General features: G+C 42.9%; 1 protein-coding gene across 1 annotated transcript in view; it reads left to right on the top strand.

Moving 5' to 3' along the window:
• LOC147113771 (transcription elongation regulator 1-like) overlaps positions 1–23,109 on the top strand; it is a 97,842-nt gene that overhangs the window by 49,318 nt on the left and 25,415 nt on the right. Inside the window, exons 6-8 of the mRNA XM_085996163.1 lie at positions 15,502–15,531; positions 16,133–16,195; positions 18,803–19,000. Coding sequence (XP_085852289.1) covers positions 15,502–15,531; positions 16,133–16,195; positions 18,803–19,000 — 291 coding nt within the window. The remainder of the gene's footprint in view (positions 1–15,501; positions 15,532–16,132; positions 16,196–18,802; positions 19,001–23,109) is intronic.

The raw sequence follows: 23,109 nt of genomic DNA, 5'->3' as shown, positions 1-23,109 counted from the left end.
AGTCTTCTACTCATGAGTCTTCTGAGTCTTCTACTCCTCATTGCTGCTCCTGATTCTCTGACTCTGGCTCTGACGTGTCCATTTCCTCCTCTGTGTCAGTGTCTAGCTGTGTGGTGGACACTTCTGTATCTGGCTCAATAAGTTGTAGGTTCGCCCGGATAGCCACCAGTTTCTCCACTCTCTTGTTAGTCAGCCTGTTGCGCACCTTTGTATGCGTATTCCCAAAAAGTGACCAGTTTCGTGCAGAGGCCGCTGATGAAGGTGGGATTTGGAGTATCACCGATGCAATAGGTGACAGGGCCTCGGATGCACAAAGTCCCTTCCACCAGGTATGTGCACTGATATGCTTGCATGATTCCCATATCCCATCCCCATTCCAAAGACCTTGCTTGGTAGAGAACTTTGCCAGACTTCCCAGAACTTTGCCCACATCCAGATTGAGATGATGTGAGAGGGTAGAAATCACACTGTAAGCGCTGTTGATCTGTTCTCCAGAAAGTATTGGTCTCCCAACATGCTTTGGGTCCAGCATGTATGCTGCAGCATGAATCGGCTTGACACAAAATTCTTGACGCTTTTGTATGAATTGAACAATTGCCTTCTCCTCTGCTTTGAGCAGCAGGGATGTGGGTAGGGCAATGCTGATTTGTTCTTTTAAATCAGTAAAAAGCCTGAGAACATCTGACAAGACAGCGTCATCTCCTTCAATCTGAGCAATTGCAGATGCTACTGGTGAGAGTAGTTTAAGGCTGCTAACCACTCTCCCAAAACACATCATCCAGCAGTATTTTCTTGATGGTGGTTTCCATATCCCCAGACTGGGATATTGCCATTTCTTGCAGCGACTCCTTACCCTCCAGAAGGCTGTTGTACATTATGACAACACCACCCCATCTAGTGTTGTTGGGCAGCTTCAGTGTGGTGTTCTTGTTCTTTGTCATTTGCTTGGAGTTGTAGGTTGCTGCAACTACCTGTTTTCCCCTGACATACTTAACAACTTGCTTGGCTCTCTTGTTCAGTGCTTCCATGGTTCTCAAACCCATGATGTCCTTGAGCGGGTTAAGCCCATGAGCTGCGCACCCAATAGACGTAATATGAGGGTAGGCCTCCTCCACTTGAGCCCAAGCAGCCTTCATATTCGCAGCATTGTCAGTAACTACTGCAAAGACCTTTTGTGATCCAAGATCGTTGGATAAATGCTGCTGCATCTTTGTGGCATTCTTTACATATGGCTTTCTACAGTGTTTGCACATGTACACAGTCTTTCCATCTTTAATGCCTGGGGTAAAATGCTTCCACACATCCGACGGTAAACGTGGCATTGTTCTATGCAGAGAAATAAAGGGCATTCATCTCTGTGTCAAACTGCGGTCGATCAGCGCGATTGCAACAAGGTGAGTACATTATTGCTGATGCTCCATGTGATGGAAGCATGACCTGTACACACACGACGCTACATCACCAATAGTGTATTATTTTGTATATTTTAAATTGAAGGACAACAGAGTACAACAAGTAACTGGTTTATTTGGTATAAAGTCTGATTTACTTACTGCATCATCACAACATCAGCAGAAAACAAAATGACTTCCCTCAGGACCCCTAACCTGGATCTTTAAAAAAAAACTATAGCAGTCTTACAGATGCCTGCAGGCCAATCACAATTCGATATGCAAATATTACAAATAGAGGGAGCTAATCGCTCATCCACTCATCCAACCAATCAGGACACATTTGTTCACAGTCACACACAAAACTTGTAATTATTAAAACAAGCCAAGTAAGAAGATAAACATATATTGATTAAGAAATTCCTTAATAATTAAGATTCCATCTCTGTTAGTAATTTTAAGAGAGGACCTGTGGGGGGAAAAAAAAGAAAGAAATACAAAAAAAACAATATTATGCTAGCATGTGCTTTTTTGGGCAAAATTCCCAAGCTAAACTTCCCGTGGAAAATTTCCGGAAATTTACCGGAAACTTTCCACCCCTTTGCAACCCTAATTCCTACTGTGGCAGTGCTGAGAGTAGTTTGCTGTTTCTGCCTCGGTATAAACGAGGGGATGTGTACATTGCCAGTGCTTACAATCCGACTTTCTGTGAATCCTGAGAAAGCAATTCAGAGGCACCGAAAACAAGTGCAGTTAAAATAAAAGGGGGAGAGCGGAGCTTCAAACGTTGCTGGGCTCGGTTTGAACGTTGCTCGCCCAGAGCCTGAACATTACTGCAAAATTGCCATAAATGTGACCATAGTAAAATGGAATACTTGCTTACGTGGCTCATTCAGCAGTGCTTTTGTTGAAGGCACAGCGTTCCTGTCGTGGCCAACACCAAAAACAGATTAACTGGTAATCTCATCACTGTCTGTGGGATCTTGCAGTGTTGTGAGATCTTGCAGTGTACGAATAGCCTTCCCCTTTGCCCACATAACTGCAAAATTTAATTAATTGTATGTGAAGACCTTTGGAACATTGACATACAAAACCTATTGTATAAATAAAGCTTGTATTTTTTTTCCTATCTGTCTTTTCTTTCTTCCCTCAGTGTTTGTGTGTAAGAAGCTGTTCACTACAAGATCAAGAGATTTGATAGTGGGTAGTGTTGAGCACGGTTCTATGTGTCATTTAGTGGGTTGGTGATGGCTGTGAAAATTTTTTAAATCAAAAATGTAATTTTTGCTGTCCATGGTTTTGTCTGAGGAAATTTTTCACACAATTCATTACTTCAAAAAAGTAATTATTCCCTTTTTTTACACAACACACCAGGCTAAAAGAAGTGAGAAATAATAAGCTGGAGCTTGAATGACAACTGAGACTTTACCCATATATTTAAATTCCTACCATCTGTTCCAAAAGTTGGCGATTCATGAGCAAGGTAGTTTGCCTCATAAATCATTTAAATTTTAGCATTGGTCTCAAATTGTAGTCTGCTTTTTAGTCCTCATTAGAAACTTCTAATTTTAATCTAGTGATTAAAAGTACAACAAATGAAGTTGACTTGTTTCCTCTTTTCATCCGAGTTGATCAGGTGTGGCTCAGTTGGTAGGACTCTCGCCTCTGAGTCAGAAGATTGTGGGTTCGAGTTCCACACTAGAGACTTGAGCACATAAATCTAGACTGATACTTCACAATAGCATTTAACTAGACCTTTAATTTAGTCGAGGCCTCTGAATTACTAGTCCAGTAATATAACCACGACGCTATCGTACCCATCAACCGGCAGCAAATTACTCCAGTTGCTGCCGTATCCCCAACTGCCCCTCTCCTCCTCTCGTGCCGACTGCTGTTGTCACTTCTTGGGATGTAGACTTCCAGCACCCAGCTAATGCAATTGAGCGTGTGGGTGGATGTTGTTGCTGAGCCTCGAACGAGGTTGAAATAACAGCCATGCAATTTATATGAAATGGAGATTAATAGTCTGTCATTTCCAATAGAATATCTAACTTTAATATAACTTCACTGCTACGATATAGGTAGATAATCTGCAATATTGTAACCCTCAGGGGAAAGAATACTTAATGTATCGGTGCTGATCTGTAATGGCCATAAGATCATACAGCGCACTAGGCCATTCGGTCCATTGTGCCCGTGCCGGCTCTTCAATCAGTCCCACTCCCCCTGATCTTTTCCCATAGCCATGCAAATTTTTCCTTTTCAAGTATAAGTCTGATTCCCTTTTGAAAGCTTGAATCGGCTTCCACCACTTTTTTAGGCAGTGCATTCCAGATCGTAACAACTCGTTGCGTAAAAAAAATTCTCCTCATCTCCCCTCTGGTCCCTGTACTTTAGACAACCCCCAATAACAAAACTTTGGGAAAATAGTTTTTTTTACTTAAGTTTTATTTGCGTTTTATTTTAAAAAGCCCGATCTTGGATGTAATGGTTTAAAAGAAAACAGCTGCTGAACAATGCAGTTAGACAAAGATAATAGGCAGCTTATATAGTCGGTGGTGGAATTCCACAAGAAGGGCCCGTTGCCATGGTAACATGCTGGCTTGGTTACGCACACATAGTTGTGCCTCGCCTGTCAAAGGTCACCAGCCGACACTGATCACAAGGGTGTTTTTATTATCCCAAGATCATAATTCACCCTGTGTAGTAAGTCGTGTTTGTAAAAGATGTAATTCTAAAGTATGAAATACAGATAAATACAATACATAGATGGATTAAAGATAAGGGTCAGCCTCACCTACTTCAACTTAATAAGCCCTTAAAAAAAATTAAACTTGGAGGGACTATGTTCTTATATGGAAAAAGCGAAGTGTCGCTATAAAATGATACAGGCCTCATCTTCTGTATAAATTCCATTCAGTAACATCACCTCTTGCTCCCTTTGCCCTACATCTTCCAATACGTCAATGCTCACAGCAGTTTTCCAGCAGTTCATGAAACAAACAGTAAGTGATGCTGAACTTCACTTTTGCAACATTTCCTCTTAAAACAGCAGCATTTAGAAGTACAATACTGAGTGGATTTAAATTGAAATGTTCTCTGCACATTTGGTCAGTGCTTGACAAGTCTTCACATTAAGTACAAAATATTGGACTTCAATGTAGGGCGCATGATTAAGTAGTTTCCAGATGATACAAAAATTGGCCGTGCAGTTGATTGAGGAAGAAGGCTGTAGACTGCAGGAAGATATCAATGGACTGGTCAGGTGGGCAGCAAAATGGCGAATGGAATTCAATCTGGAGAAGTGTGTGGTAATGCATTTGGGGAGGGTTAACAAGGCAAGGGAATACACAATAAATGGTGGGAAACTGTCAAAATATAGAGGAACAGAGGGACCTTAGAGACCATGTCCCCCACCATCAATATCCTGGGGGTCACCATTGACCAGAAACTTAACTGGACCAGCCACACACATACTGTGGCAACAAGAGCAGGTCAGACGCTGGGCATTCTGTGGCGAGTGTCTCCCCTCCTGACTCCCCAAAGCTTTTCCACCATCTAAAAGGCACAAGTCAGGAGTGTGATATACAAACATAGGAGCATAGAAACATAGAAGATAGGAGTAGGCCATTCGGCCCCTCGAGCCTGCTCCGCCATTCAATTTGATCATGGCTGATCATCCAAGTTCAGTACCCGGTCCCTGCTTTCTCCCCAAACCCCTTGATCCCTTTAGCCTTAAGAAATATATCCAACTCTTTCTTGAATATATTTAATGAACTGGCCTCCACCGCCCTCTGTGGCAGAGAATTCCACAGGTTCACCACTCTCTGGGTGAAGAAATTCCTCCTCATTTCAGTCCTAAAAGGCCTACCCCTTATCCTTAGACTGTGACCCCTGGTTCTGGATTCCCCGACCATCGGGAACATCCTCCCTGCATCTAGTCTGTCCAGTCCTGCCAGAATTTTAAAAGTTTCAATGAGATCCCCCCTCATTCTTCTAAACTCCAGCGAGCACAAGCCCAATTGACCCAATCTCTCCTCATACATCATTCCTGCCATCCCAGGTATCAGCCTGGTGAATCTTCGCTGAACTTCCATGGCAAGAATATCCTTCCTCAGATAAGGCGACCAAAACTGCGCACACTACTCGATGTGGTCTCACCAAGGCCCTGCACAACTGCAGCAAGACTGTTCCTGTACTCAAACCCTCTCGCTATGAAGGCCAACATACCATTTGCCTTCTTAACCGCCTGCTGCACCTGCATGCTTACCTTCTGCGACTGGTGCACAAGGACACCCAGGTCTCGTTGCATTTCCCCTTCTCCCAATCTATTGCCATTCAGATAATCTGCCTCCCTGTTTTTGCCACCAAAGTGGATAACCTCACATTTATCCACGTTATATTGCATCTGCCATGCTTCTGCCCAATCACCCAACCTGTCCAAATCATCCTGTAGTTTCTCGGCATCCTCCTCACAGCACACACGCCCACCCAGCTTTGTGTCGTCTGCAAATTTCGAGATATTACATCTAGTTCCCTTGTCTAGATCATCATTAATATATATTGTGAATAGCTGGGGTCCAAGGACCGAGCCCTGCGGTACCCCACTAGTCACTGCCTGCCACTCGGAAAAAGACCTGTTTATTCCAACTCTTTGCTTTCTATCTGCCAACCAGTTCTCTATCCAAGTCAATACCTTGCCCCCAATCCCATGTGCCTTAACTTTCCACGCTAATCTCTTATGCGGGACCTTATCGAAAGCCTTCTGAAAGTCCAAATATACCACATCCGCTGGTTCTCCCTTATCTATTTTACTACAGGTAGACTATCCTTTATCCAAAAACCTCGGGACCAGCCGAGTTTCGGATAAAGGAGAATTTCGGATTTCGGAAGGTGGGTCGGCGGGAGTCCGCAGGGGGTCGTGCGCACGACTTACGCTGACGCTCAGCGTAATCAGTCGGGGCCGGCGGGGTACGCGGGGGGGGGGTCGGCGGTGGTCGGGGCCGGCGGGGTACGCGGGGGGGGTCAGCGGTTGTCGGGGCCGGCGGGGTCCGCGGGGGGGTCGGCGGTTGTCGGGGCCGGCGGGGTCCGCGGGGGGGGGGTCGGCGGCTGGCGGGGGGGTCGGCGGTTGTCGGGGCTGCCGGGGTCCGCGGGGGGGGTCGGCGGTTGTCGGCGGCTGGCGGGGTCGGGGGCTGGCGGGGTCCGCGGGGGCGTCGGCGGTTGTCGGGGCTGGCGGGGTCGGCGGTTGTCGGGGCCGGCGGGGTCCGCGGGGGGGTCGGGGCTGGTGGGGTCGGCGGCGTTGGCGGTTGTCGGGGCTGGCGGGGGGTCGTGCGCACGACTTACCCTTTATCCGAACTTCCGCAACCGGAGCCCTCTAAAAACCGAAGGTTTTTTCGTTCAGCGTAAGTCGTACGCACGACTTACGCTGAACGAAAAAACCTTCGGTTTTTAGAGGGTTTCGGTTTTCGGAAGTCCGGATAAAGGGTAGTCTACCTGTAGTTACATCCTCAAAAAATTCCAGTAGATTAGTCGAGCACGATTTACCTTTTGTAAATCCATGTTGACTTTGTCCGATCCTGTCACTGTTTTCCAAGTGCTCTGCTATTACATCTTTTATAATGGACTCTAGCATTTTCCCCACTACCGATGTCAGGCTTACATGCCCGTTTTCTCTCTACCACCTTTTTTGAATAGTGGGGTAACATTAGCTACCCTCTAATCCATGGGTACTGTTCCAGATTCCATCGAATGTTGGAAGATGATCAGCAATGCATCTACTATTTCTAGGGCCACTTCCTTAAGTACCCTAGGATGTAGATTATCAGGCCCTGGGGATTTATCGGCCATCAATCCCATCAATTTCCGTAACACCATTTCCCTACAAATACTGATTTCTTTCAGTTCCTCCCTTTCATCAGACCCTATGTTCCCTGACATCTCTGGGAGTTTATTTGTGTCCTCCTTTGTGAAGACAGAACCAAAATATGTATTTAATTGGTCTGCCATTTCTTTGTTCCCCATTATAAATTCCCCTGATTCTGACTGCAAGGGACCTACGCCTGACTTCACCAATCTTTTTCTCCATCACATATCTATAAAAGCTTTTACAGTCAGTTTTTATGTTCCCTGAAAGCTTACTCTCATATTCTATTTTCCCTTTCTTAATTAATCCCTTTGTCCTCCTTTGTTGAATCCTAAACTGCTCCCAACCCTCTGGATTACTGCTTTTTCTGGCCAATTTATATGTCCTCTCCTTGGATCTTATGCTATCCCTAATTTCCCTCGTTAGCCACGGTTGAGTCACCTTTTTTGTTTTATTTTTATGCCGAACTCGGATGAACAAATTCTGTAGTTCATCCATGCGGTCTTTGAATGTTTGCCATTACCTATCCACCGTTAACCCTTTGAGTGACATTCTCCAATCAATCAGTATTTGTAGGGAAATGGTGTTAGGGAAATTGATGGGATTGAAGGCCGAGCAGGAGTAGGCCATTCGGCGCTTCGAGCTTGCTCCACCATTCAATATGATCATGGCTGATCCTTTATCTCAATACCATATTCCTGCTCTCTCCCCATACCCCTTGATGCCTTTTGTGTCTAGAAATCTATCTATCTCCTTAAATATATTCAGTGACTTGGCCTCCACAGCCTTCTGTGGTCGAGAATTCCACAGGTTCACCACCCTCTGAGTGAAGAAATATCTCCTCATCTCAGTCCTAAATGTCCTACCCTGTATCATGAGACTGTGACCCCTCGTTCTAGACCCCCTCCCCAAGGCCAGGGAAACATCCTCCCTGCATTCAGTCTGTCTAGCCCTGTCAGAATTTTATACGTTTCAATGAGATCCCCTCTCATTCTTCTATACTCCAGTGAATACAGGCCTAGTTGACCCAATCTCTCCTCATACGACAGTCCTGCCATCCCAGGAATCAGTCTGATGAACCTTCGCTGCACTCCCTCTATGGCAAGTATATCCTTTCTTAGGTGAGGAGACCAAAACTGCACACACTACTGCAGGTATGGTCTCACCAAGGCCCCATATAACTGTAGTAAGACATCTTTGCTCCTGTACTCAAATCCTCTTGCAATGAAGGCCAACATACCATTTGCCTTCCTAACTGCTTGCTGCACCTGCACGTTTGCTTTCAGTGACTGGTGTACAAGGACACCCACGTCCCTCTGCATCAACATTTCCCAATCTATCACCATTTAAATAATACTCTGCCTTTGTTTTTCCTACCGAAGTGGATAACTTCACATTTATCCACGTTATACTGCACCTGCCGTGTATTTGCCCACTCACTCGACTTGTCTAAATCACCTTGAAGCCTCTTTGCATCCTCCTCACAATCCCACCTAGTTTTGTGTTGTCAGCACACTTGGAAATATTACATTTGGTTCCCTCATCCAAATCATTGATATATATTGTGAATAGCTGGGGCCCAAGCACCGATCCCTGCAGTACCCCACTAGTCATCACCTGCCACCCCGAAAAAGACCCATTTATTCCTACTCTGTTTCCTGCCTGTTAACCAATTTTCAATCCATGCCAGTATATTACCCCCAATCCCATATGCTTTAATTTTGCACACTAACCTCTTATATGGGACTTTATCAAAGGCCTTCTGAAAATCCAAATACACCACATCCACTGGTTCTCCCTTATCTATTCTACCAGTTACATCCTCAAAAAACTCCAGTAGGTTTGTCAAACACGATTTCCCTTTCATAAATCCATGTTGACTTTGTCTAATCCTGTTGATATTTTCTAAGTGTCCTGTTATCACATCCTTTATAATAGACTCCAGCATTTTCCCTACTACTGATGTTAGGCTAACCGGTCTGTAGTTCTCTGTTTTCTCTCCCTCCTTTTTTAAATAGTGGGGTTACATTTGCCTCCCTCCAATCTGCAGGAACTGTTCCAAAATTCTATAGATTATGGAAGGTGACAACCAATGCATCCACTATTTCCATGGCTACCCCTTTTAGTACTCTGTGATGCAGATTATCAGGCCCTGGGGATTTATCAGCTTTCAGTCCCATTAATTTCTCCAGCACTATTTTATTACTAATACTAATTTCCTTTAATTCCTCCTTCTCACTAGAGCCTTGGTTCCCGAGCATTTCTGTGAAGTTATTTGTGTCCTCTTCTGTGCAGACAGAAGCAAAGTATTTGTTTAATTGCCCTGCCATTTCCTTGTTCCCCATTATAAATTCTCCCGTTTCTGATGAAGGGACCTTCACTAATCTTTTTCTTTTTATATATGCGTAGAAGCTTTTACAGTCTGCTTTTATGTTCCTTACAAATTTACTCACATACTCTATTTTTCCCCTCTTAATCAATCTCTTGGTCCTTTTTTGCTGAACTCTAAACTGCTCCCAATCCTCAGGCTTGCTACTTTTTCTGGCAACCTTATATGATGGAATATTCTCCACTTGCCTGGATGAGTGCAGCTCCAACAACACTCAAGAAGCTTGACACCATCCAAGACAAAGCAGCCCACTTGATTGGCACCCCATCCACCACCTTAAACATTCATTCCCTCCACCACTGGCGTACCGTGGCTGCAGTGTGTACCATCTACACAAGAACATAAGACGTAGGAGCAGGTCATTTGGCCCTCGAGCCTGCTCCGCCATTCAATAAGGTCATGGCTGATCTGATCTTGGCATCAACTCCACTTCCCTGCCCGCTCCCCATAACCCTTCACTCCCTTACCATTCAAAAATCTATCTCCACCTTCAATATATTGAATGACCCAGCCTCCACAGCTCTCTGGGGAAGAGAATTTCAAAGATTTACGACCCTTTCCTCCTCCTCATTTCCATTTTAAATGGATGCCCCCTAGTTCTCGACTCCCCCACGAGGGGAAAACGTTCTCTCTGCTTCTACCCTATCAAGCCCCTTCAGAATCTTATATGTTTCAATGAGATCCCCTCTCATTCTTCTAAACTCCAATGAGTAGAGGCCCAACCTTTCTTCATAAGACAACCCCTTCAACTCCGGAATCAACCTCGTGAACCTTCTCTGAACTGCCTCCAATGCAAATATATCCTTCCTGAAAAAAGGAGACCAAAACTGTATGCAGTACTCCAGGTGTAGTCTCACCAACGCCCTGTACAGTTGTAACAGGACTTCCCTACTTTTATACTCCATTCCCTTTGCAATAAAGGCCAACATTCCATTTGCCTTCCTAATTACTTGCTAACTTTTTGTGATTCATGTACAAGGACCCCCAGATCCCTCTGTTCCGCAGCATTTTGTAATCTCTCCCCATTTAAATAATAATTTGCTTTTTTATTTTTCCTAACAAAGTGGATAACCTCACATTTTCCCACATTATACACCATCTGCCAGATTTGTGCCCACTCACTTAGCCTATCTATATCCCTTTGGAGATTCTTTGCGTCCTCCACACAATTTGCTTTCCCACCTCTCTTTGTATCATCAGCAAATTTGGCTACATTACACTCTGTCCCTTCTACAAGATGCACTGCAGCAACTCGCCAAGGCTTCTTCGGCAGCGCTCCCAAACCCGCGACCTGTTCCACCTAGAAGGACGGGGCAGCAGGTGCATAGGAACACCACCACCTCCAAGTTCCTCTCAAGCCACACACCATCCTGACTTGGAAATATATCGCCATTCCTTCATCGTTACTGGGTCAAAATCCTGGAACTCCCTCCCGAACAGCACTGTGGGATTACCTTCACCACATGGACTGCAGCGGTTCAAGAAGGCAGCTCACCACCAGCTTCTCCAGGGCAGCTAGGGATGGGCAATAAATTCTGACCTTGCTAGCGATGCTCCCATCCCATGAATGAATAAAAAAAAATATTCCTGAAGGTAGCAGGACAAATAGATAAGCTGGTTAAGAAGGCATACGGAATACTTTCCTGTTAGTTGAGGCATAGAATATAAGAGCAGGGTGATTATGCTTGAACTGTATAAAACACTAGTTAAGCCACAGCTAGAGTACTGCGTGCAGTCCTGGTCACCACATTACAGGGAAGATGTGATTGCACTAGAGCGGGTTCAGAGGGGATTTACGAGGATGTTGCCAGGACTGGGGAATTTTAGCTATGAGGAAAGATTGGATAGGCTGGGGTTGTTTTCTTTGGAGCAGCGGAGGCTGAGGGGAGACTTAATTCAGGAGTATAAAATTATGAGGGGCCTAGATAGGGATATAGGAAGTACCCATTTCCCTTAGAGAGGTCAATAACCAGGGGGCATAGATTTAAATAACTGGTAAAAGGATTAGAGGGGAGTTGAGGAGAACTTTCTTCACCCAGAGGGTGGTGGGGGTCTGGAACTCACTGCCTGAAAGGGTGGTAGAGGCAGAAACCCTCATCACATTTAAAAAGTACTTGGATATGCACTTGACTTGCCGTAACCTACTGACCAAGAACTGGAAAGTGGGATTGGGCTGGATAGCTCTTTTTCAGGTAGCACGGACACTGACTGATTGGCCTCCTTCTCTGCTGTAAATTTGTATGATTCTATGGTATTCCTTCCTCAGATGGTTCTCATCTATATCAAAAAAGTCTTAACCACAGGACCTGGCTTTTCCAGAGGGAGCAAAACAAAGTTATACGCATATTATCTTTCTATGGAGTGGTTTACACTCGCAGTCATTCCTACCAGCCACTCCTCATATGACTGTGTCTCAGGCCTCATTTCTTGCACTCGTGTTAACACATGATCGCACATATTTGCACACACACAAATCACTCTGCTGTCAGGTCACCAGCGCCATTATTAAGTCTTAAGTGGCAATGCTGTGAAAACTGGCTTGAATGCAGAAAAAAGGGATCAGCATTGATTTTAACGGGTCAGGGGTGGAGCTATGGAAGTGAACTTAATGGCTTGGATTTTGTGATCACTGGCGAACAAATGGCGCTTAACGATCATTACAGTTACACTTGCCCACAGAATTTCTGTGGGCTTTAGCAGTGTGATTTGTGGTGGTTAGAGAGATGAAACAGCGCGGCACCCTCTACAGGAGATCTGGGACCTGTGTGAAAGGGCAAACAACGGTGTGTCTTCTCAACCGATCGGATTGAAGAATCCTTACTGAAACACGCAGAGTCTAAACCAGGATATGTGTTAGAATAATCATGTACAGAAAATGAAATAGAGAGGAAAAGAGATTGAATTCAGAGAGAAATAAGAGAGACAAAGAAAATGTAAAAAAAAATATTTTAAAGTCTCCAACAAATCATTGAAATCTGAAGGAATGAGACTCTACACTTTTATAAAAGTAAATTTTCAGTGCCAGAGAGATTATTTGGCAGTAATTAAAACTTACCACGACGTTAAAAATTCTCTCACTTGAATGGAGAATCCCTAACTTTTTCTGCAGTATCTAGTGGGTAAGTACTGCAACTTCACTCCCTTCCATATGTTTGAATGCAGAGTCTCTCGACGAGGCATCGGTATGGCGAAGCTTGTGGAGGAGCAGGGCAACTCCGACAGCAATTTCCTAATTTCCGCGTTTAACTGCACGTGTGCAGACGCTGGAAGTTGCTGTCCGATTTACTTCTTAACAGTGAGCCTCGTTACTGTTAGCGCAAAATCTGATCCATCAATGTTTTTGTTTGGGTAATAACGTTCTGGGAAAATATGGAGTGGCATAACTAATAGCAGAAGTCATAAACTCCATAATTTACACACTTTTGCGCCATTCAGGGGTCCCTACGCTGTAGATGCCTTATTACAACGGCGCAAGTCCCCAGGAAAATCTGGGGCAACGCATTCCTAAAGGCTTGTTTTGAAATGCTGACACTGCAGTCGTAAATTTCTAAAAGTTTAGATCTTTTGTTAAGAACAAGTGATGAGCTAGGACAGCAACAGTGCTCCATTTGGCCTCAGAACCCTTGGGATAGGCAGAGTGAACATCAGCTGGCAATTTAATCCTGATTAGCATGCAGCGACTGCTACAGATATGCACAGGTATGTTCCGTATGGTGAGGAGATGATGGGCTCGACTTCAAAGTCATAGTTTGCCAATGCTCCCTGCCCAGCCTCGTGCTTGCAGAACCTACTACTCCTGTTAAGGTACCAGTGGGCTACAGCACATAGGACTGTACCCCTTCAGGAGTCGATCCCATTTCGTAGAAAATCATGAACACTTGGTAGGGTGACAGGCAATTACTGACTCTTGTGAAAAATATTGTAACTAGAAGAACTGGAAATGAATAGTAAATATCAAAAATAATTAGTGTTTTGCTTTAGTGAGGTATGAAAACGTCTTAACATAATCTGTGATAAAATGCTCGCCTACTTCAGTTATTTGATGGCGTGTAAAAATGACAACCTGAAACCCTGAGCAGAAAGCAAAATCTGTTTCAGTTGGGTGGTTTGTCACTAATAAACCAGCAGATGGCAATCACATGTAATATATCAGCCTTGTCTTTGCTGCTTTTCTGAAGGGTGCCACTGCCTGCTTTCACCCCACCTTCACCTCTCAAGGACACTCAGCATTACCTCTAACTGGTGGCAGGGGGGAAGATTAGTACAGTTACAGGGACCACGAGCAATTCTTCCAGAAGAAGGTTTTAACATCTGCATTTCACTTGAAAGCCAAAGCAGTTAAATGATCAGTTTTAACATACTTGTTTTTTAATTTGTTATAAGCTGTGAATTCTTGAGTGCTGATGGCTTATGGTGTGGGGGGGGGCAGTTGGCAGTTTTTATAAACTCAATAATTTGAAGCGGCTAAATTAACATCCACTTAAAATGAGAGCGTTGCTGAAGAATCTGAGATTGATCTTCTATTAATGTGCAGCTCCTTCACACTGAGGTGTGTACAAACCAGAGAGAGAATCGGAGGAAAAAGGATACTGGAAGAGTTCAAGTGGCGTTTTAACATTTGAATGTAAACTTGTATTTTGGAAGTTAATATAGCTGTAATTATTATTGCTAATGTTTGATTAGTTTTATTAGTAGTAGTGTTATTTTCTGCATCACAATGCACGAGCTGAAAACTCACCAGAAATAATCCAGGGAGGTAGGAATTGCCCCTTGACCTCCTGTCAGTCTTGGGGTTAAGTAAAATGGTTCCATAGCATTCCCTGGGGCCTATTCTAAATGACGTGGAGAATAAACTCGATTCAAATTGAAGTTAATTCGGATTTGTATTTTCTGCAACAGCATTCCTCATCCTAATCAGCAAAAATTCACTTTCACCCAGTAGTTAATAAAAAATAAAAAAATTCAAGTCAGCACTTCTATTCGGACATGGAGAATGTTGAGCATTCCTCTGAAGTTGTGCCAGTTATACCAATCTGCATTTAAACCTTTCCAGTAGACTCCCCAATGGTTTTAACTAGCTAAGTTAGTGATAGTTTAAAGCCATGCACTCCAGCAAGGTCCCATGTGCGATCTGTGCTGTGTTAACTGATGCCATCAGCTACGGCAATGGAAGCGTGCTGCAATTGGCCTCCCCTGCTGGAGTTAAGGAAGGGGAAAATCAGTCACTGTTATCTTCCCGATTCTTCCTGTTGCTGGAAATTGGATATCATGGATGTCAGGTGAGATTGTGCAAAGTTTCAACTCTGTCCTTAATTGAATGGCGTGATAACACTCAGTGACCAAGCCTCACTTGGGTGAGGCACTCAAACACCCATAGAACTTTAGCCCAGCACAAGCCACTGACTTCAGGGGAGATGGGCAAAGAAAAAAATGATTGCTAGCATGCACAATTCACAAAGACTGACCTTGTCAGCATCAAAAGTACGGATTTTAAATAGACAAAACTTCCCCAATTATATGAGAAGAAAATTACATTTTGCATTTAAATAAACATTTTTTAGTGAGACTGATTTCTTAGTCAGTGAATATATTTGGCAAGATTTCAATCTGTCTCCCGCTGAGTTGAATTGGTATCAGTGGGGGATAAATTGATTCTAGCTTAGTTTAAAGCTGCATTATACTTTATGATGATGTTTTAAATTTGTTTTTATTGGTTTTGCTTCTGAATATGTACATATATTACTAAGTTGGGTTTAGGCGTGTGCACCTATTGATGTTCAATAATGCATACTTTCTGTACATTATCTGAAAGCTTCAGTTATTAATTCCTGAGGATGTACCTATGTCAATTCTTGCAGGTTTACAAGTACAGTCTACTCCACTTACCTGTAAGTGCATACCTCAGTTAAGTGTCTTTTTTTGTTCCTTTTTTTAACAAGCCAAAATTTCCCCCTATTTCATAGGAAACCTGTGGTGTTAATGTTTGTAATATTCACAGCAATTTTTACTTAAGTGTGTATCCCCTACAGATGCATAATAAGATGTAGATATTTGGCCCTAATTTTCACTGATCTGTTGCTCTGTTCAGTATAGTTCAGGCAATGCAAATGTCTTGATGCTTTCCTAAATTGTTACTGTATGACATGCTATTTTTTTTTTTTTTTTTTTTTTTTTTTTTTTAAGTGCCATGATGTACACAAGTTTATATGTGTTCCTTTTAAATGTATACCCAGGATAAGTGTGTACATATCAGGGGAATGCACTGTACTACTAAAGCCCCTAGTGTGACACTTGACATTTACATTTCAGACAATGATAGAATGAGTTAATGTGCACACATTTTTCCCTCTGCAATGTTGTACTGTATTTTCCCAACTAGTGATCTAAGTGAGGAATTGGAACATGTTTTTACTATAATGCAGCTTTAAAATCATAACAGCAGCTGACGCCTATCTTTTCTCCAACACGCTTGCTTATCCATTCTTACAGGTGTAGCAATGATGCAAATAGTCAGCTGCCCGTATGTAAAGACAGTCACTACTGCCAAGAACGGTAATATTTTATCTTGGTCCTTTCTGTCTTCTTAGTGGCATGATATTTGAATGTTTTGACTTTATTTTAGCTATCCAATTAAATACCCATCCCAAACCTCTGGCTTTATTTTAAGATAGATAGCAATGTACAAATGTTCCATCGAAAAAATAATCACTTAGGTGCCTTTATTAGCAGCAGCTTGGATAATGCCATGCTCTGCAATACCCAGTATTGCTGGGGGGAAACATTAATGTGTAGATTACCAAGTGGTTTTGCTTGTATTGCATTTGTGTTCATTTGTTACTACTTGTGCAAAGCCTCCCTTCATCCACTTAGTTGTGCCATCTGTGTTGACCAGTGCTTGTGTGTACAAAATCCATTTCTTCATGTATAGTAACTAGTTTGCGTGCATGCCTTTAAGTGTTACCCTGTAACCTGACTTTATTCTGCAATTTCTTATAAATGTGTTTCTTTTTGCTTTGGTATTTTTGTTAATATAGTTTAAACAGCTCAAGATGATTCCAATTTGAAAGAAAGGAAAACTCTGCCATTATTATAATTGTGGTTACATAGGGTGGGGAAATATTTCCAGCTCTCTTGTGTCTAACTGAGCAAAAGCTTTTGGTGTCAGAAGTTAGAGGTATCTCACCTGAGCTTCTGGATATCGGTGCAATTTTGCCACCACCTTGTCCAGCCTTTACATCTCTGAGCAAGAACTCTGTTCCACTTATCTCTCTGGTTTTTTGTAAACCCATATAGTGAGCAAAAATCTCCAGTCAAATGATTCCCAAATTCTCAGCCCTCTCCTGTCTTTATGGCCCATCTATTTGGATAGCTTCTAAGCATGTTATTATGGAGGAACCGGTTGCTGTAATGCGCAAGCATTTTCTTAGCACGGCATTGAACAATAGCAAATCTGTGTCAGGTATCCCAAAACCTATCTGTATTGTGTTGGGCATTTTAGCAATTGCTGGCCTTGAAAGTCCATCAAAGCAGCAGATTTTGTTCTTTGAGTATCCAGAGCATGTAATGATGGCTTGTAATGATGCTGTTCATGAGCGTGAAATAATAGGGTAACTCATAAGTATTGTAAGTGTGAGTAATAGACGGTGTGTGGGAACACATGAGATGAGGGAAGATTTGGTTTAACTTCTGAGTACAAGCCTTTGAGGTAATTTATGTTCAATGTTATATGTAGGGAGAAAAAAAATCCAAGCAGCTTTAACACTTCAGTAGTGATCTACATAATGCCTTCAGTTTAATTGTAGAAAGCTTGAGGATTGTCTGAAAAATGAAACCGTGATAACTCATGATCATTCACTTGGATTGAGAATTGACCTTTGGTTTCCCAAGAGATGCAGTAGAATTTATTTGTGAGATAATGTTCTATCATGCTTTCCAATTATTCTGTAATAGTTTCCTATTGAGTGTGTAATGTTCAGTTATCTTGTGGCTTAAGCACCTTTTGAATTGTATTCTGGGACTGAGTGTGCTGCTGACTGTGCAGTGTTAGTTCATTTTGAAAATCCACATGTACAAAATGATAATCTGGAGGAAAGTGAAAATTATAAATGACACACAATAAAATACAATTAACTTTTGTCCTTGAACAGCAAGCTAAATGCTATAAATGAAACACTGGTGCCATTGCAACTTAAAGCATCACACGTTACCTTGAAATTCTGATGCACCATCTGCTTTTCTCTGTTAATGGGGGAAAAAAACCTAACTAAAACCACAAATTAAAATGAAGGCAGAGGTCTCATTTTAATAAATAAGTCTCTGTATATGTAACGCTTAAACCACATTCATTTAGAATCTCCCTGTAGAGATTAAATTAAATGCTTGGTCTATTTTTTTTTGGAGGTGGGGTTCATTTAAAACTTTATGGCAGCTCTTTTTTTAAGTTGTGCCGTTTTAATATTTTAAGGCGTGTCATAGTGCAGACCCACAGACCCAAGTTGTCTTCGAGCTTACGGGAACAAGCTGGTTTGAAATTGTTCACACTTGAATAATGTTGGACTGGTTATTTCCAAGCTGTGTCCAGAGATTCTGATCTGTCATTTCACTCCACATGTTTCATCATGCCAGCTACGGAATGAATCCAAAAGCAGTTGTTAGCACTTATGCATATTTGTGCAGCATTGAATAAAAAATGTGATTAGACTGAAAAAAGCAAAAGGTAGCAATGGAAATTATACAAATTATATAAAACATCATTTCCATCTGAAGGAAATTTCACCAAGAATTTTCTTTTGCCAAGAGATTTTATTTGGAACTAAGTCGATTTTATAGCAGCAATGTTACTAGGAACAACTTCTTAGTAGTAATGACTGAATCCATTAAAACCAGCAAAGATAATGATGCACCAGTCAAACAAGAAAGTGATTTGAATCCACTTTTACCCAAGAACATTAGTGACAAGAGGCAAAGCTGTGGGGAACAGGGAATATCACTTTTTTTTTGAATGCCGGCTGAGTAGATTTTTTCCTGGGGTGTGGGAGTCAAACGATAGGGTCCAGTGTAACTGAAATTGCAATCATAAACTGTTAGTTTTCTTTTTGTTCCAAATAAAAAATATTGCCATTGTGGTGTAACTTGAACATGCTGTGTTCTCCTTTTCAGGTATGTTACCAGGAATGGCCCCACCTATGGTGCCGATGTTGCCTCCACAGGTTACACTAACTTCTTCAGCCACCCTTCCCGGAGGTATCCCAGGCTCTGAATGGACGGAATATAAAACTGGCGATGGAAAAACCTATTATTATAACAACAGGACCTTGGAATCTACATGGGAGAAACCGCAGGAGCTCAAACAAAAGGGTAACTGGCCATAAATTTCTGAAAATAAGGTTATTGCCCCAGAGGTTTTTCTTCCCGTGTTCACCCCTCTCCTCTTCCGAAGGTGTTGAGTTCCTTCTGAAGTACAGTTCAGTGGTTACTGGGTCCCTTCTGGCATCTGTCAGGTGGCCATTATTTGTGAGAGGCTTGATGATGCGCGTTGGCAGGCTATTTGACCACTTGGGTCATCGTGGCTGTGCCCGATCCTCCCCCAATGTTCATTCATATCCAGCAAGGGTCCTGATGATCAGGAACGCTGGATGATTTTCGCCTCCCTATTCCGGGGCACTGAGGACAATTACTACACCACCAGTTGCTGCCTGTGATATCGGACCAAGGATAGAACCTATCACCTGGTCTATGTGCCTTATTGGTACATTGTTTAATGCTTTTATTCACTGGGCCATTACAGGAAGTGAGGAGTGGGTGCTCAAGTGAAAAAGATAATTGAATCATCCCAAAGTTAACACAGCTAAGTACGACTCCCCATTCATGTTTAGAACAAAAAACTTACTGACCATTTTGATGATTTTTTTTTCTGGTATTGTTCAATATAGGTTTCCAAGTAAGTGAAAGGATAGCTTGCATCATTGCCATTCATACAGTGTCTATAGCGCGGAATCGCTGATGGTCGAAACAGTTCCACAATATTACGTGGCTAGCTGCATTCTAAATCTACCTGAACTTGCGATTGATTCAAAGTTTGCCCAGTTCATGTTGTGGGTGGAGTTGCTCATATGGAAGATTCACCACTTCTTGCTTCCGGTTGTGGACATTCCCCGACATCCGGGGCAGGTCTGTACGGTCCAGCGATGTAAAAACCAGATTTGCTGGCCTCTTACGGGCTAGTGTTTGCTGCCAGTGTGGTTTTTGCATGTTCAGCAAGAACCCCACTGGTTTATATCACAGATAGTGGTATAATGTAAACCGAATTTAAGAGAGTCTCTGTCAAGTAGGTTTAGATTCAATTTCAGTACCATTTTAAGATGTTTTAAAATAATTAGTATTTGCTGTGCACATCTGTTTGAAATGCTCAACACTAGAGCTTTTACAACCTACCCCACCAACACAAAATGTTAGGTCGGGGACAGTGAGAAGAAATTTTGGTTTCTAACTAAACTTTTCAAATCCCCAGGCGGTTTTAGTGCTCAGCAAGGTGTTAGTGCTGGGGAATAGTACTTTACGTTTCAGGCACCCAGTATCGGCATTGAGCACTTCCAGGTCAAAGGTCATATAGCTAAGCTCCCTCTGCCTCAACAACATGCCTCAATCCTAACCTCGAAAAACAGTAGGTGCCATTTTTCATTGTGACTACCCAAATATAGAAGGCTTTTCATTTCATCAGTCAGATCTGGATTTGAACTCCGGTCCCTGAGGCAGAAGGCCAATGTCTAACCCACTGTGCCACTTTCTCTCCTAATTATAAACAAAAAATATCCCTCAAACCAATGCACTTGTCACCATCTTGTGTTCTTTTCCAATTTTCTCCTCTTCCGTGGTACCTTACCATATCACAAATCACAGATGGGTGTCGTTTCCCTCTAATACCTTGTCCCAGTGGCTGTTATTGCAACCTTGTTGAATCTCCCATTAACATTCTGCTCTAAAAGAGTCTCTCTATATTCCAGTTCTTCAGAGGAAGGGTAAACACCCATGTTTAGTGATTCCCCCCCTCATTAATACTTCAGGAACCTGCTCCACATAGTCCAAGGCAGTGATATGAAAACGATTTGCATCCGAGAGAGAAGATTAGCCTGAGAGGTACATACACTAAATTTATAGAATCAATATAGTACAGAAGAGGCCATTCATCCCATTGTGCTTGTGCCAGCTCTTTGAATGAACCATCCAATTATTTCAGAGCCGGGCACATTTTTCCCTTTCAAGTATATATCCAATTCTCCATCGAAAGTCACCATTGAATCTGTTCCCACCACCCTTTCAGAAAGAACATTCCAGATCATCATAACTTGCTGCGTTAAAAAAAATTCCTCCCCTCACCTCTGGTTCTTTTGCCAATAATCTTCAATCTGTGTCCTCTGGTTACAGTTTCTCCTTATTTGCCTTATCAACACTCTTCATAAATTATCATTTGTACCTTAGCAAAGTCGCAATGACGAAATCCAGAATTAAATGCAGGGTGGCTTTATGCAGCACTTATTGTCAGTTAAGTTCAATCTAACAAGATTTAAAAGAGCACCTCTGCTTGTTCATGGAATAGCTTAAGCAGTAGAAATGCAGCTTTTCATATTTGAAGGAAATACCTCAGAATTCCTTTATCAATTTCCAATGCTGAATGCCTTTTCTCAATTGAAGTTGTTATAGGGCAAGCAAACCTGTACATGGAGACCATACAAAAGCATATCTTGTACCTGTAGGGATCAGCCTTTGATGGGTATGTAGAAACGAGTGTCTGCTTTTGTCTTAATATAAACCCAGTAACCTTCTGTGCTGCTTTCCTTCCTTCATTCTATTTATTTTATTCTGCAATAAACATGGCTGGATCTACTAATCTTGTAATAAAACATTGCCTATACATTGTTTGCTGTACCCAAATTTACAATAACCGAATGCCAGGGTCTGGGATCCATTTAAAAAAAAAATCCGTTCCTGGGATGTGGGCATCGCTGGCAAGGCCAGCATTTATTGCCCATCCCTAATTGCCCTTGAGAAGGTGGTGGTGAGCTGCCTTTTTGAACTGCTGCAGTCCATGTGGTGAAAGTACTCCCACAGTGGTGTTAGGGAGGGAGTTCCAGGATTTTGACCCAGCGACTATGAAGCAACGGCGATATATTTTCGAGTCATACTGGCACAGAAGGAGGCCATTCGGCCTATCGAGTCCGTACTGGCTCTCTAGAGCAATCCAGTCAGTCCCATTCCCCCACTCTATCCCCGTAGCCCTGCAAGTTTATTTCCCTCAAGTGCCTATCCAGTCTCCGCTTGAAAACATTGAGTGTCTCCGCTTCAACCACTTCCGTCGGCAGTGAATTCCAGGTCCTCACTCGCTGCATAAAAAAGTTTTTCCTCACATCCCCCCTGTATCTCTTGCCCAAAATCTTAAATCTGTGTCCCCTAGTCCTTGTACCATCAACTAGTGAACAGCCTTTCCTCATCTAGCCTATCCAAACCCCTCATAATCTTGTACACCTCTATCAAATCACCCCTCAACCTCCTTTGCTCTAATGAAAACAAATCCAGCTTCTCCAACCTGTCCTTGTAGCTAAGGTGCACCATCCCCGGAACCATTCTGGTAAATCTTCTCTGCACCCTCAAGTGCCTTCACATCCTTCCTAAGCTGTGGTGACCAGAACTGGACGCAATACTCCAGTTGTGGCCTAACCAGTGCTTTATAAAGGTTCAGCATAACTTCTCTACTTTTGTACTCTACCTCTATTCATGAAGCCCAAGATCCCATATGCTTTGCTAACCACTCTCACTATGTCCCGCCACCTTCAGGGACCTATGCACATTAACTCCCAGGTCCCTCTGTCCCGGCACACTCTTTAAAACTGTGCCACTAAGTGTATATTGCCTCTCCCTGTTCCTTCTGCCAGAATGCAACACCTTACACTTCTCTGTATTAAATTCCATCTTCCACCTGTCTGCCCATTCTGCTAGCCTTTCTATGCCCTGTTGCAGTCGATTGCTATCATCCTCACTGTTTGTCACACCCCCAAGCTTCGTGTCATCGGCAAATTTGGAAATTCTACTCTCTTCCAATATCCAGGTCATTTATTTATATATATCAAAAAAAGTCAGGATGGGGAACTTGGAGATGATGTCGTCCCCATGCGCCTGATGCCCTTGTCCTTCTAGGTGGTAGAGGCCGTGGGTTTGGGAGGTACAGTCCAAGAAGCCTTGGCGTGTTGCAGTGCATCTTGTAGATGGTACACATTGCAGTCACAGTGTGCCGGTGGTGGAGGGAGTGAATGTTTAAGGTCGTGAATGGGGTGCCAATCAAGCGGGCGGCTTTGCCCTGGATGATGTTGAGCTTCTTGTGTTGTTGGAGCTGCACTCATCCAGGCAAGTGGAGAGTATTCCATCACACTCCTGACTTGTGCCTTGTAGATGGTGGAAAGGCTTTGGGAGTC

Source organism: Somniosus microcephalus, chromosome 8, assembly GCF_052327205.1.
Source record: "Somniosus microcephalus isolate GS21.2 chromosome 8, FLI_Smic_1.0, whole genome shotgun sequence".
NCBI classification, from domain to species: Eukaryota; Metazoa; Chordata; class Chondrichthyes; order Squaliformes; family Somniosidae; genus Somniosus; species Somniosus microcephalus.
Note: the sequence above shows the minus strand (reverse complement) of the source record. Positions and strands in the feature narration are given on the sequence as shown.